Source organism: Trypanosoma brucei, chromosome 7 (genome assembly GCF_000210295.1).
Source record: "Trypanosoma brucei gambiense DAL972 chromosome 7, complete sequence".
NCBI classification, from domain to species: domain Eukaryota; phylum Euglenozoa; class Kinetoplastea; order Trypanosomatida; family Trypanosomatidae; genus Trypanosoma; species Trypanosoma brucei.
In genome coordinates this window covers 969326-984353 of record NC_026740.1, presented here as the reverse complement: position 1 = coordinate 984353, position 15028 = coordinate 969326, and the positions used below count along the sequence as shown (strand labels likewise).

Here is a 15028-nt window from a genome sequence, read left to right as displayed (position 1 = left end):
TGAAACGTCTAACTAAAGGGAAGGCGCTGGAGGAAAGGGAGGCTCTTTTTAGTATATTTTCTTTTTTTTTCTTTCTTTCTTTCGTTGTATTTCCTCATTCGTCTGCCGCATAATATTTTCCTTTGGTGTATGTCTTATCCATCCCCACCACCGCTCGTTCCTTCTTGTATTCTCTCTGCGGCACGCGCGTACACGAAGACAAGTAGTATTGTTAGTTTTCAATGTTTTGCGAATTGTGTTTTTGTTTTGTTTTGTTTGCACGTGTATGTGTGTGTGTCTGTTTGTGTTGTTGTTGTTTTCTTTCCTTTTTTCTTTTCCTTCTGTGCTCATTGAGGTGTAATGGTGTACCAAAACAAGTTCGTGTGATTTCAGAATTCGGAAATGGAGTGTGAAGCGGCCGCAGCTTTTTTTTTCCCCCCCCCCCTCCATTTTTTTTCCTCTCGTGCATAGGCGCACGCCCCTAAGGGGAAAGAGGAGGAATTGAGGGAGAGGAGAGAAAGTAGGAAAACTTGTAAATGTTCCCCATTAGAGTTTAGTACCCGCTGGAAAAAGGTAAACAACAACAGCATTTTTCCTTTTTTAAAAAAGGAAAAAGAAAAAAAGGAAGGCGTTGATGCGTGATATTAATTTAAAAAAAAAGTGAAGCACTTTCATATTTCACTTCTCTTTTTTTTCTTTTTCTTTACCGGTTCTCTGCTGTGTTTTGTCTTTGTACCTCTTGTCCTTCCTCTTCAACTTTTTCTTTTACCGTGGCCGCTGTGGGGGGGGGGGGAGGAAAGAAAAACAACGTAGCGCCAAATGCCATGAAACACACGTTTTATACTCCGTCTTCTTGCTTTACTTTACCTTTCTTTTTTTTTCCCTTCAATGTTGGTATTGTTATTACTTCCTTCCTCACTTCCATTACGGTATTTGTGTTTATATTCATAAACAAAGTGCATCGGCAGACTTTATTGCATTTTGCATCTAACAATTCACCGTTAGTGAGGCCACAGTACCATTCACTTTGTTTGTGCTTGTGTATGTGTTCTTTTTTTCATTTTATTTTCTAAAAGTTTTTACTTCTCATGTCTCCACCCCGCAAAAACACACAAACACACACACACCGTTTATTGTTATCAGTATTTTGTTCTCGTTCCGACGGCGGCAGCGGTGTCAACTTCCATTTTTTTTTCGCTTTTGTTTCGACTCGAAAACAGTTTGATTGGTGGTACAGTTGGGTTGAGGAACAGAGAAACAATAAATAAATAGATAGGTAAAGAGCTGTAGTTTGCGTAATTTCGAAACTGAGGAGAAATACGCGGCAATTAAAAAAAAAAAAAGGACTAAATGGGACCTTCCGGTGGTGCCGAAAGCAGTGCCGTAACATTTTTTTAAATAAAAGTTTCAATTCGCTTAAGCGTTTACGTCATGAGACGAGGTTTCTTTGCTTTTCTTTTCTCCTTTTTTCTTTTTTTCTTTTTTACTTTTTTATTTGTTTTCTTTTTTTTTTTCCTTTGGAGTTTGTTTAGTTCCGTTCTTCACCTTTCATCTCCCTCGTGACCTCATAAAAATCAGCGACAACACAAACACACAAACACTTTGTACCTTCCCCTACTCACACAATCACCAATCGTCCCCTCTCGTTTGTTTTTGTTCCAATTTTCCTCTTTTTAGGCTTTTTGCTCGCACGAACTGTTTAACGACTGTGCTTTCTCCCGTTTAACTTTCCTGCGATATATAAATAAATAAATATATATATATATATATACTTATATCTTTGACTACTTTTGTTTTTATTCTGTTTTGCTTTGCCTTTCTCCCTGCAAGAAAAAAAAAAAAAGAAAACCATTCAACTTCTTTTCTCTGCTCCAACGGTGAGTTTTTGATCTTGTTTTTTTTTTTGTTTTACTTGTGTGAGTGCGCGAAACCCTCCACGGTGGATGACCCACTTTTTTTTTTTTCTTTCCTTCTCTCTACGGTTTGGTGCAGCAGCGGTGCGATGACGTGTGGCATGCATCGGGTGTAGTGTGTTGGTTACTCCTTCTCTCTCCCTCTGTTATGGAATGTATTGTTACTGGTGTTATTGGTATTTACTCTCATAGCCTTCTTTTGCACATCATATAGACGCTGTCGCGCCCTTGCCGCATATAATATATATATATATTATATCCTTTTTAGTCGGTTTGTTTGATCTTATTCATGTTTTTGCCTCTTTCGTTTCCTTATGTTTCTTTTCCCATTGTTAAGTAGTTGCCTCCCGTGATATAAAAGGGTAGAGGAGTTGTGGCGGTATCATTGCTGTTATTATTGTGGTGGTGGAGGGTAGCAACAAATAATGGAGGACGAGTGGAACACCGACGGAGGGTTGGTTTCTCTCACTTTGGAAGTGCCCAGCGCAATACAACTGCCTGGAAGTATACGCTTTCGTTCCTTCACGGAAACAAGTTATGAAGACAACGAAAGCGGTGACTCCGCGACGATAACCGCTTGGAAGGCAACACGGTGGAATGATCTCGGAATACACAAACGCAGGCGTCTCGACGATGCGCCCGGTTATGAATGTGGTGATGTGGTACAACCCCTCCTGCATGTAGTGAAAGACAGTTTCGATGTGGCGCAGCGGCGGATGGAAACACTTCATTGGTTTCAGAAACCCCGAAGCGCGGAGGAAATAAGCGCTCGGTTTGCATTAGACCGGCGGCTCGGCGTTACGCCCAGTTTGGCTGCTACACATCAGGCCTTGACTCGTCTGCAGCAACTCAACCGCACGGAGGCGATTATTGACCTGGCGGAGGATCTTGTAATGGACTCGCCAACAATTTCCCTGTGGACACTCCTTCGAATTGTAGATGGGCTTAAGGGGCAGCCGCAGTGTGCGGCGCGAATTGTGTTTTCTCTCTCTCCTCTAGTAACGAATGGTGCCGTTCCCCCGAGTGCGTGGACAAGCCTCTGTGATGGATTGGACAAGGTGGCACGGCAGTTGCCGGCACCTTTAGAGCGGCCACTCGTTGAGTTATTTGGAGAGGTGCTATACCGCGCTCGTGACGACGGACCGGTTGACGGTAAGTTTGTTGTTTACTACGGGCAAGCTTTACTAAAGAGCAGGGCCCCCATCGGAAGTATTATGGGATTTGTGAGGGCTGAGTTGTTGAGTGGTCGAAATGCGCCCTCAGCGGACGGAACATCGGCAATACGGTTGGGGGCCTTTCTCAGTGATTTAATTCAAGTAATGTGCTCCGCGAGTGGTGGTGCAGAGGAACGGGAGGAAAGGGTACCTATTTCCGCAGCCGACCGCCTAATGCACTGCGGGGACCTTGTCAAACATGCATACGCTGGTCGGTTACAACTTACACAGGGCGCTTTTGATGCCTTTTTACGATTCTGTGATGAGTCACAAGACTATCACCGGCTTTGCATCGTATTTTTGGCAATGTGTACGCTGTCCACTCCAACGCTCTCCTCCGTAGCGCGCGTTGCAGAAGTGCTCTGCGATGTGAAGCAAATGTCAGATTACCTTGCCGATGTGTTGCACCAGTCCACACCTTCGCTGATGTTGTATCTCCTGTTGCGCCACGGGTCGGTTAGTCTCTTTCCTCAAATCAACAATAACAACATCCGTACGAGAGGTGGTAATGTCAGCAACAACGAGCGAGACAAGTTAGAAATGCATTTTTGCACGTGTCTCGCACGTTTATGTGTGCGCGACGGCGATGAATTTGTTTGTATGGCTCTGTTTAGTGCGATTATTGACATTGGAAGGTCTGTAGGTGCCAGTGCCTTCATTAGTGAAGTGGCCAACTCGTTACGATGTCCCGTGAAACTTTTTGGAGGGCGAGCGACCCCAGCAGGCGTGGCGGCATCTGTCGAGCCATTTAACGTTGAAGCTCTCTATTATGCGTTGCGCCCTGCGGTTGCATCATCCGGCTCCGGTGGTATCGGTGACGGTACCTCCCTTGATGCGCTCCGTACCATTCTCCAGAGCCGCCCACTCGCATCACTATTGGGTGGCAGAGATTTGGCGGAAAAAACATGCGGCACCACAGTTGAGCAAGCCCTTGCCGGTTTGTTGACGTCGCCGCATGTTTACTGTACAGTTGTTTGTGAAAGCGCCATTTCTAGTCTCGTGAAGTCTCCTCCCCTAGCAGAGGCTTTTGCAAAGATGATGGACGGATACGCAACAAAGATGGGTGCCATTGCGTTTGTTCCATTTGATGTGTGCACAGCCGAACAGTTGACTGATGACGGTCGAAAGTTTCTCTTCGAGTGGATCTCACGATACGCCTGGTTTGTGGTGCTCCCCCTTTCTCTCACAATGCAGTTGGCAATGAATCCTGCTGCGGTTACAGTGGGAAAGTGGAAGACGGAAGAACGGCTTAATGAATCCCGTTGCATTAGGTTGTTTCATGCAATACAGGCGGCGAAACATACCAAAGTTGCTTTCATAACTGCTGAACCCAACGTTGCTGAAGATGCTAAGGCATCAGGTGTTCACCCTGTCATCACTCTCACAGACCTAGCGAAGCGACTTGGGATAAACTAGTCGTGGCGATCCTTCCTTTAAAAATTTCTGTGAAGGTGCTGAACTTCTTTTTCCCGATTGGGAAGGTTCATAAAGAATGATCGTCCTCTTGGTGGGGAGTGGAGAGTGAAGGAAGTTTTGTGCTTCCTTGTTTCCCGCATGTGTATTGAGCAAATTGGTCCCATTCAACGTCTCCACTCAACTTATTCACCTTCACATAGTGAAACATTTTCTTTTCCTTTCCTTGTGGGGCGTCTGCTTCTTAGTTACTTTTCGTTCACATAAATCGTGGTAGAAAGGGGGGAAAAACTGGTAGAAATGGCAGCACCGGCACAAGCGGTGGTCAAAGAAAAGCCTCCGATTCACGTGTATCCTCAGGCGAAGATAGGAACCAAAATTTTTACTCATCATGGCATTCACTCCATGAGGTACAACGGCGTGTGTGCCCTCACCGGCTCTACTGTTCTCATGGCTTCGGGGAGGTTCGTAATGTTTGTAGACGTTCACAAAGGCACAATTGAGTCAATGCAGGGACCTGAAAACGGTGGTGTCGGTGCAGTCGCGGTGCATCCATCACGCCAGTATTATGTTGTGTGTGAGAGAAAACCCAGTGACCCGGCAATTCGTGCCTATAGTTGGCCCTCCCGCACAGAAGTGGGTGAGTTTGTTAAAGGCGCCACGAAGGGATTTAGTGCGTGTGCCTTCAACAAAGATGGAAGCATGATGGCAACCGTTGGAATGTACCCGGACTTCTTTCTTACAGTTTGGGACTGGGAGTCACGTGGAATGGTTCTCCGCAGCAAGTGTCACAACACCGATGTTTATACAGTACTGTTCAGTCCATTCGATAGCGGTCTGCTCGTGTCGGGTGGTGCGGGACACATTAAATTTTGGACAATGGCCAACACTTTCACTGGTCTAAAACTGCAGGGCCTGCTGGGAAAATTCGGCCGCCTTGAAATCAGTAATGTTTCCGGATTCGTCGTGTTATCGGATGGAAAAGTAATATCGGGCTCTGAGAGCGGCCTCATCATATTGTGGGAGGGTGATCTCATACGATGCTGCTTTGCACGCGAGGTTGATAGAGAAGATGATGATGGCACCGCAGCCACGTTTATGGCGCGGAGTTATGACTACACGCCATGCCACGAAGGTGCAATCAATGTTGTGGAGCTGATGGAGGGTGGTCGCGTACTCATGACTGCAGGAGATGATGGCTATTTTCGCTTCTGGCGAGTAAGTGAACTAGAGGTGGCTGAGGGAGAAGGTGCGCCGCCACTTTATGTTCCCGAATGTCTCGGCGAAATATTAGTTCATGCGGGTGCTTTTATTCGCTCAGTTACGTACTGCAAAGATGTAGACGAGTGGGTCGTGTTAGACAGCGCTGGTGTGTTGTGGCGGGTGCCATACGTACACCCGGACGACATATTAAACAACGCTGTGACGAAGCCGAAAGAGCAAGCCGTTCCCGCTCTTGAATTCAACGGCGGCAGCATAACAAGCGCGGCTCTGTCACCAATTGATCATACAGTGGTGACGGGTGGCGAGGACGGCACCATACGCCTTGTTGACTACGTCACACCGCGTGAGTTGTACAAAATGTGTCTGCCTCAGCCAAATGTGGTGATTGGTCTTCGTTTCTTCCAAAAGGATCCGGAAAAAAAGAAGTTCCTTGCCTGCTGTAAGAGTGGTGCAGTTCTCTTGGTAAAGCGTGGCAGCACTGCATTTACGTTACTCGGGCAGTGGCGGCCCCACAACGATGGACTTGCCCTGTTCGCGGTTGATGCTGCAGAGCATCGACTTTGCACTATTGCCCACGGAACAGTTTTCTTTTTCACCATTTTGGACGATTTTTCATCGCTGGAGCCCATTGGATTTTGCAAGATCCCTTTGCCTGGTGCAACGTGCGTTGCGTGGGACGATGCCTCATCATGCTGCCTAATAGGATTTGAATGCGGTAAGCTGCTCGCTATTCGTGCCCCCACGAGGGATATGGTCGATCAATCCGTGTCTTATGAGTTTACGTGCAACTACGCTCTTGTAGGTATTCGGCAGCGCAAAAAGGTAGAAAAGAAGCAAGCAAATGTGTCTGCTGGTGAGAGGGAGGGCTTCGTAGAGGAAGAAGAGGAAGAAGAATATTTGGGACCTTGGTCTGTGCGGCTTATCTGTCCTATGGCAGACGGCGATTTTGCCATCGGGGCCGGTGGAGTAGAGCTTCTCTACAAGTACGGACTCCATGTACGCTACGAGGGTCAGAAGGAGCTTCCGCCACTGCCACCAACAGGAATTGAACCACCAGATTACGTGGAGGAGCCGTTAATGAACTTGTGCTATCGCGACTACACCCCTGAGGCTTCCAGCATGAGTTATTCTGGTAGGTATCTTGTTGTTATATGTGAGGGTTCTCAGATGCTTTTGCGCCAACTCGATGAGATGGGGAGAGTAAGATTAGAGCCCATACTCGTGGCGTCTGCACATGACAGACTTGATGGGCCCATTGCAGCTGCCTGCACCTCTTTTGACGACAAGATGTTGGTATCCGTTGGGTCGGATGGCCTGGTTGTGGCACAGCTCTTGGACGGATGTATTGCGCCACAACCCCCCTCGCCTGTTGCCCAACTCCAACCACTGAGGGCGGAGGAGATTGTTGAGCCACAACTCGCTCCGTTCTCCATAACTGAGCAGAAGGACCTTGATGATCGCCGCCGAGCCGAGGATGAGAAACGGCGTGAGCTCAATTTATTCTTGGATAAGCTGAAGGATGTGCATCAAAAGTATGCCAGACTTCTGCGGGAAAATCAATCTCTGGCGCTCACTCATCGCCTGTCGAAGGAGGAAATAACAATACATCCGCAGATATACCGGGAGCTTCAGGAGGAAATGCGTCAGCGCGTTGAGGAGTCACGGAAACCCACGGCGTTGGAACTGGCCAGAGAAAATATTCGTACAAGGAAGATGCGGAACCGATTTGTTGACAACCTTGCCCACGACCGCTTCCTCGTCCGAAGCTTTTCAAAAGAGTTTTCCGTTGCGTCGTTCCGCACACCTTACGTAGATGGATCTATCAAGCTATTCCAACAACAAATCGATGAGCTGCTTGGATCTGAAAGGTGCAGCAGTCTTGCCTGTGACGGCGATCGTGGTATTGTTAGCGTGGCGAGCGGAGAGGCGTCTCAGCAATCACCTCGTAATTTATCTCTGTCAACCGCCGCTGGGGTTGTAAGGTGGCTAAATTCTGAGGAGAGGAAGCGGAACGAGGGGGAACAGCAAAAAATGAATGCAGCACATCGGGAGGCGGAGATACTAACAACGACGATGCGACAGTACCTCAACAAAATGGACGAACGACGTGAGGAGCGGCACTGGAGAAAGAAGGGCTACGAGATGCTTCTTGCGCACAAGCCAGATCCTGCGGTGGAGGAGGCAAACCTTAATGAGGAACTGCGACGTGAAACACGGCGCCGTGGCGAGTGCATTTTGCGAACAGATCCCTCTTACCACTCGGCGCCTTCTGCGGTTATCAAGCTACAGCAGTTAATTCGCCTTGAGGAAATTATTTTCAACATGCGCAACAACTTCTCCAATGAGCTGTTGAAGCTTCGCGACGAAAAGGAAAGGTTGTGTGGAACCCTCAACGTTAGTTTGCAGCGCATACGCGCCATCAACGAAAAGTTGAAAGATAAGAGTTTTCACGCTGATGATGTGAAGCTCACACCGGAGGAGATGCCTGGAAAGCGCTTTGAAATAAGTCGTGACGGGCTCGTTGCATTTATGAAGCAGCGTCAGGAAGAGAAATTGCGCGAGCAAACGGCTAAAAAGGCACAACGTGGTTTCGGTGCGGATCTCGCCACTGGTGAACCCGCCACTAATACGGATACCAGCGGCGCTGACACCCCTGCTACAAGGCGCAGCGAGGGAGAGGATAGTAGAAAGGTAACGATTAGTGCCAATAGGGACTCTTTTGGCACTGCGGCGGCTCGTACGAGGAGCGTACGTACAGGCACGTTGGCGGCGTCAAAGAGTGGAAGGCCCTTTAGCGGTGGTGGCTTCGCTGCAGGAGCCGCACGCGAAAGAATGAACCATGAACTACGGGTAAAGCACGAAAATATAAAACTCACAGAAATGGAGGAGGAAGAGCTGCAAATTGAGAGGAACCGACTACTCGCGGAGCGACAACGATTACACACGCAAGTACAGGCAATGATGGATGAATTTGATGTCCGATTGTGGAGTATGTACGAGGAACGTTCGAGGGTGGACGCCAATTTGTGTTTGGCCCATACCCACTCACTGTTGTTGTTTCGTGAGTACAATATCTTATTGGTGTTCCGTCAGAAAGATTTTGAGCTGCAAAGTAGCTACGACGAAGCGAGGAACTCACGCGACCGGTGTCTAAGAGAAATGGAGGAGCTGCAGCGTCTTGTGCAGGATCAGACAGCGTCCATTGAGAAACTCCAGGAGGCCAACAAAGTGTTCCGTCGGGAGGTAGAAATCTTCATTTCAAATAGCTTTCCCGCAGAACATGTACCGTATATCACAAAGGTTTTCCTGCGGCAAATAAAGCGACGCAAACACCACAGCGACATGTCGGGGAACGATGATGATATCACTAGTGATGATGACGATGACGACGACATGGGTGAAGATGAGGCATGGGAAGAAATATGTCCACCAAACTGCTCGGAGGAGCGCTGGTGCGAAGTAATCGAAAAGCGTGAGGTTCGGTTGGACTACGTGGACGCCATTACAGAGGAGCGGCGTCAGTTAGAAGCAACGGAGCAGCGCATCGAGGAACATAAAGCGCTTGCGGACAAGAATAATGCGGCTGTTTCTACGTGTTTAAAGGCTATTGGAGACTTTCAAGGAGAGAAGCGTAAACAGTTGAATATGTTGGAAACTCTTGTAGCCATGCGGTGTGGTCAAGTGCGCTGCCTCGACGAAGAGGGGAGATGCCCAGATACTTTCCGTAGAAATGATTTAGTGGTCGTGTCAGACAAAGTTATAACGGGTCTACACGATCGGATTAGAGCTTTGGCTGAGGAAAAGCACGATCGGCGTGGAAAGTTGAAAAGCATGGTTGCAGAGCAGCAAGCCCTGCAACGCGAACGATCAGAGAAGCAAGCGTTGCATACACAGTGGGAAGAAAAGATATGTGAGGCGATGTTGCTTAAGTTTGGCCAAATTGTAAATTTGGAAGTTTTAGAATCCTCGTGTGGCTCACGAGAAGTAGAGCAATTAAAGGAGAGACTCCGCTTAGAGGAGTTGTCGTGGGAAAAGGAGCTGAGGAAAAGGGATAAAAAGATTGCAGTACTGCGAGAGAAATTACATGAAAGCCTGGAGTATAACACAAGCCTGCTGCAAACCATCGGCGACCAGGAGAGCGACCGGCAGAGTGTCGAGAGGTCGCTGGCGCAGTCCACACAGAAAGTTGTCAGCAAAATGTACGATAGCATTAACGTTGCCACGGAGGAAGACCGCAGTAACCTGCGTCTCCTTATTGCCGCACAGCAGGAGGAAATTGATGCACTGAGAACAGAAGTTGCACTCCTACGTACGAAGGGTGGACACGTGTATGCCGCTGCTATGGCAGCCGGCAGGTGAGCTGCTAGTTTCTCTCTATGTTGTGTCTTGGCACCATCACGAACAGCGAAGCGCTTCAATACCAGTATGTATTTGGGAAGGAGTGACTGTTTATTTTTTATTTTTTTATCCCCTTTTTTGTTCTTCTTCTTGACCCGTCCTTCATGTTGTCGAATGTATGTATTTGCAAAAAAAAAAAACCTTTCCCCTTTAGGCAAGCCACCGAGGAAGGGGGAGGGCTGGCGTGGATGAACACGGAAACGGCTAATGGTGAAAAAAGGGCGGTAAACAGTAATGCAGTACTGGAAAGATTGGCCGGGGTCTAGAGAGTGGAGAGGAAAAAAAGGAACATGAACATGGAGGCGACATCAGCACACGTCCGTTGACCCACACTTCATCTCAACACCTCATTTATATCTGTATATATCCATGCGTATATACATATATATATATACGTTTTAAATGCTGAACTTTTCTCTGTGCTGCCCTTCGGGTCCTGTTATTGTTATTATTTTCCGTTGCACGCCTTTGGTCGAACTATTGATTGCTTTGTATTCACCTATTTTTTTCTCTTTAATTTTTCTATACTTCTCCACGTGTACTTCTCTGTTCGTCGTCTCCACATCGTTTTGTGAAGTAAGAAAAAAAAGGAAAAAACTATAACAGCAGCGGTTATCAAAGTATTCCACAACAAAACTGCATCAAACAGAGCCAGATCGAAGGTAAGGCCCCAGACAATTTGTAAAAAACCGAATTTCAACGGTAAAAGAAAAAAAAGAGGAAAGTAGTTTAGGAAAAGAAGCAAGGAGAAAGGAGAAAAGGTGTTGTATACAGCTCTATATATACATATATATTCTGTACATAAAAAAAATCAAAAAAAAGATACTGTACTTTTCCTGCGTTAGGAAAGAAAGACGTAAAAGGGAAGTACGTGTGTTGCTGCGGAGTGTAGCATAACAAATAAGCACCATTGTAAAGAGAGAGAAGAGGTGAGCGTGCAGTAAATGTCTATATTCGGTGAACCACTTCCCCATGAGGATGACACGGCCACGTCCCTCATTCGCCGGGAGGGGTTTCCTCCGTTTTCCACGTACGATCAAATGCCAGTTCACTACGCCTGCAGTTGCTGCGCAGAGATCAATCCTTCACGAGGCCGCAACCACTTGTTGCGCACTGCTAAGCAGGAGAAGGAACTGGAGCGTGAAAAGCTAATGCAAATCAACATCATTGAGGAACGCGCGAAGAACCCACATCCCTCAATCCCCCGCCCGCGCACCAGCAACCTGCAGCGGGTCATGGAAGACGAAGAACTAAACCAGCCTGCAATTCCCCTCCCGCCAACGACATTAGATGAACTGCGGAAATCGCGACGACAGACGAATACAACGCGTCTCATCGTCACGGTACACCATGGTAAGAGCATTAATGTCGATCCACGTGATCCAGTTTCTGTCCTTGTGCGCTGTGGTGCGTTTGAGGGTCAAACAGCAAAGGTCCCCCGTGGAAGAAGCGCCATCTGCACGTGGGAGGAGTTGTTTGAGTTCCCGTATCCAAATGAGGAGGAGGGTTTGGAGGTGCTTGTCGTTGATGACACACTTCCAGCTGAAAACGACCACATGTTTGGAGGTATTGTTGTCCCCCCACATGCTCTTCGTAATCGCGCTCGCGGTGATGAGGAAACCTTGCCGGTTTGTGCGGCAGGGGAGATGCACCGCAGCTACGGTCGCATGAAGGAAACGCCGATGGGTTCCATCGTTGTGTCATGGTATGTAAAGCGTGACGGGGAGGACGATGCAGATGGTGCGGCCTTGAAGCAAAACCTTGAGGGCGGCCCCATTAACTGTAACTTTGTTGTCCACCGTTTGTTCCAATATACAGATAATGGCGCCCTCCCATACAACGGTGGTGTGCTGTGTCTGCTTCGCGACACGGACGACAACTGCTCAGAATCAGGTCTCTACACATTCAACAGTGAGGGAGCCATGTCGTCCTCGCCATATTACGGAAAGGGAGGATGTACCTACTTGCCCCAGGACCGTTCGCAGATGCTGCAACTCATTACACCCAAGAAACTTGGTCACGTTCTCATTTGTGTTACCAAGGATGAGGTCGAAAACGAAGAAGACGAAGAACTCATTGTGGTCGGTGCTGTTCCACTTGACTTCGAGAAGCTTTACCACAAGGGTTCTGCAGTTTTGCTCGTCGAATCCAAGGTCAAAGAGGATGTACTCTGGGGTGAGATCGCGGTCGAGTGGGGAATCATATCATATGCAACCATTCAGAAGAGTAATGAGGAAGATAGACAGGGTACACAAATGTCAAATGACCGTACTGGACAGAGAGATGGATCAGGACCACGTGAATCATTGTTCTTGACGGTTGTTCGTGGACTCAACCTGACAGACCGGGAAGGGGAACCATTGGCGCAGGGACAGGTTTCCGTCTTTGCTTGTGATATGGAAGGTTCAACATACTCTGCGCCAGCTGTGGTAGAGGCTGACGGCTTAGCGCATGTCATCACTTGGAATCAAGAGGTGCGCTTCATTGAGATGGACGGTGGGCAAGCCTTCATTGACGTGCAAGTCCTTGACGACAAGAGAATTGTGAGCAGTGGGCGCTTTGAGTTGCTCAACGACAGTGATGCCTTGACCGTAAAAATGCACGACCCGCAAAATGAAACCGTGAAGAGGGGAGAAATCCTTGTCTCCTACAAGCTCATCCGATCCACTGAGGAGGATGACGGTGAATCCAAGAGGGAGCTAAGTAATGAAAAGGAGGAGGAAGGCTCCAGTCCCAGGAGAGGCGCGAGCGGACGATCTGGCCGGGGAGGGAGCAAACGACAGAGTGAAATGAGGAGTGACCAGCTCTCTTCAAGGAGGAACGAAGATGGTTCAGAATATGCAAGTGACTCTCGCGAGAAGAGTGCGGAGAAGGGGCGGTCCGCAAGGGAAAAATCACCTTCGAAGCAACGGTCACAGAAGCGCTCCCCCAGGAGCTCAAGGAAAAGTAACAGCAAAGGTTCCACTGCCAGGCAGACATCGCGGTCACCAAAGAGCACTTCTCCGAAGCGTAATGAAGAAGAGGGGGGCAGATATCTTGACGAGCTCGATGAGCAACAGGTGAAGAGCGCAGAGGATGGACGCTCCCCCAAGGAGAGACCACTCTCAAAGCGCAGTGAAGAAGAAAGGGGATCGGATAGGTTCAATGAATCTGCGGCTAAGAGCGCAGAGGACGACCGCTCCCCCAAGGAGAGACCACTCTCAAAGCGCAGTGAAGAAGAAAGGGGATCGGATAGGTTCAATGAATCTGCGGCTAAGAGCGCGGAGGACGACCGCTCCCCCAAGGAGAGACCACTCTCAAAGCGCAGTGAAGAAGAAAGGGGATCGGATAGGTTCAATGAATCTGCGGCTAAGAGCGCAGAGGACGACCGCTCCGCACAGGATAAGCCACTTTCAAAGCGCAATGAGGAAGATGAAGATCTCGAGGAACTCGATGAGCAGCAGGTGAAGAGCGCGGAGGACGACCGTTCTGCACAGGAGAGACCACTCTCAAAGCGCAGTGAAGAAGAAAGGGGATCGGATAGGTTCAATGAATCTGCGGCTAAGAGCGCAGAGGACGACCGCTCCGCACAGGATAAGCCACTCTCAAAGCGCAATGAGGAAGATGAAGATCTCGAGGAACTCGATGATCCTCAGGGCCACGCTGCTGAGGACGAACAACATCCCAGTGGAGGAGAGCGCAAGAAGAAGCGTTCCCCAAAGGAATCGGGGGTAGGCCGCAAGTCCCCCAAAGAGGGAAAGGAGAAGCGATCACCCAGAGAAACAACAGGCAAGTCAAAGGAAGAGTCGGAAAAGAGCCGCAAGTCCCCCAAAGAGGGAAAGGAGAAGCGATCACCCAGAGAAACAACAGGCAAGTCTAAAGAAGGATCGGAGAAAAGCCGCAAATCCCCCAAAAAAAGCAAAGAAAAGCGCACTCCCACGGAGGCAGCGGGTAAGTCGGCCGATGAGGAGGGGTATGGAGATGATGGGCCTCTTTCAAAGCGCACCGCAGAAGAGGAGAGTTTGGAGGAGCTTGATGAACCCCAGGGACTTGCTGGTGCGGATGAACGGTATCCTGTGAAGGAGGATGAATATACCCGTTCTCCAAAGGAATTGGCGGAGGAGGATCTGGAGGAGCTCGATGAGCCCAAGGCGGAGGAACCCGCAGAGGAGCAGCCGCTCTCGAAGCGTAATGAGGAAGGGGGTGAACGATTGTCTTCGAAGGGCTCTGAGGGGCGCTTTGAGAAGGAAGGTGGGAAGGAGCCGCGGACAGTGAAACTCGACGTACCACCGACACCGAGCCCAGATCGGAAGCCGCCAATTGGCAAAGGAGATGAGCGGAGCGCAAAGAAGAAGGCAGCATCTCAAGGCGGCTCCGAGAAGCGTTCCGGATCGGGGAAAAAACCGGCTTCACCCGAGGCAGCAACGAAGAAGGGTAGACTCAGCGGACAGCGGGACTCCGCAGAAAATGTACGTGGCCGCGGCGACAGTGCGGGCCGAACCCGGGCTGCCGAAGGGAAACCCTCCACCTCAGAGGCTGAAAGTTCAGATGTCGGTGCCGCCGCCAACACCCGCAACAGGTCACCGCGAAGTTCTGTCCGACGGCCAAGTGAGAGATTGGATGAGCACAACTTTTCAATCAGCCCCGGGGCGAGTCTCACCTCCGGCAACTGGCAGCCGTGGCATCCAACCAAGAACGCCAGCAATGAGGACCACATCCCACTCGAAAAGCGCACCACATTCCGCAATCGCACCGAAACTATCAAGCAACTAGAGATGCGATCCCGCGATTCGAGATTGAGTAGCGGGCACCCTTCGGGCAACCGTGATTCTTCCCGACGCGCTTCAACAAACCGCGAATCATCCGTTGGGCGAGGTTTCTAAAAGGGGTTTCTGAACCTCAAAAGGA

At 49.1% G+C, this 15028-nt stretch overlaps 5 protein-coding genes across 5 annotated transcripts; 3 read left to right on the top strand and 2 right to left on the bottom strand.

Annotated features, from left to right (window-relative positions):
• Nucleotides 1–48: 48 nt before the first annotated feature.
• On the bottom strand, nucleotides 49–429 carry TbgDal_VII3958 (hypothetical protein, unlikely; the record flags this gene model as incomplete). Its single annotated transcript, XM_011776441.1, has 1 exon — nucleotides 49–429. The coding sequence occupies one exon, from the start codon at nucleotides 427–429 to the stop codon at nucleotides 49–51; it is 381 nt and encodes a 126-aa protein (XP_011774743.1).
• A 619-nt stretch (nucleotides 430–1048) lies between these two features.
• On the bottom strand, nucleotides 1049–1369 carry TbgDal_VII3954 (hypothetical protein, unlikely; the record flags this gene model as incomplete). The annotated part of the gene is made up of 1 exon (XM_011776440.1): nucleotides 1049–1369. One exon carries the CDS (start codon nucleotides 1367–1369, stop codon nucleotides 1049–1051), a length of 321 nt encoding a protein of 106 aa, XP_011774742.1.
• A 1239-nt stretch (nucleotides 1370–2608) lies between these two features.
• Nucleotides 2609–4522, top strand: TbgDal_VII3950 (hypothetical protein, conserved; the record flags this gene model as incomplete). Its single annotated transcript, XM_011776439.1, has 1 exon — nucleotides 2609–4522. The coding sequence occupies one exon, from the start codon at nucleotides 2609–2611 to the stop codon at nucleotides 4520–4522; it is 1914 nt and encodes a 637-aa protein (XP_011774741.1).
• Nucleotides 4523–4819: 297 nt separating this feature from the next.
• TbgDal_VII3940 (hypothetical protein, conserved) lies at nucleotides 4820–10102 on the top strand (the record flags this gene model as incomplete). The annotated part of the gene is made up of 1 exon (XM_011776438.1): nucleotides 4820–10102. One exon carries the CDS (start codon nucleotides 4820–4822, stop codon nucleotides 10100–10102), a length of 5283 nt encoding a protein of 1760 aa, XP_011774740.1.
• Nucleotides 10103–11085: 983 nt separating this feature from the next.
• Nucleotides 11086–15003, top strand: TbgDal_VII3930 (hypothetical protein, conserved; the record flags this gene model as incomplete). The annotated part of the gene is made up of 1 exon (XM_011776437.1): nucleotides 11086–15003. One exon carries the CDS (start codon nucleotides 11086–11088, stop codon nucleotides 15001–15003), a length of 3918 nt encoding a protein of 1305 aa, XP_011774739.1.
• Nucleotides 15004–15028: the final 25 nt, after the last annotated feature.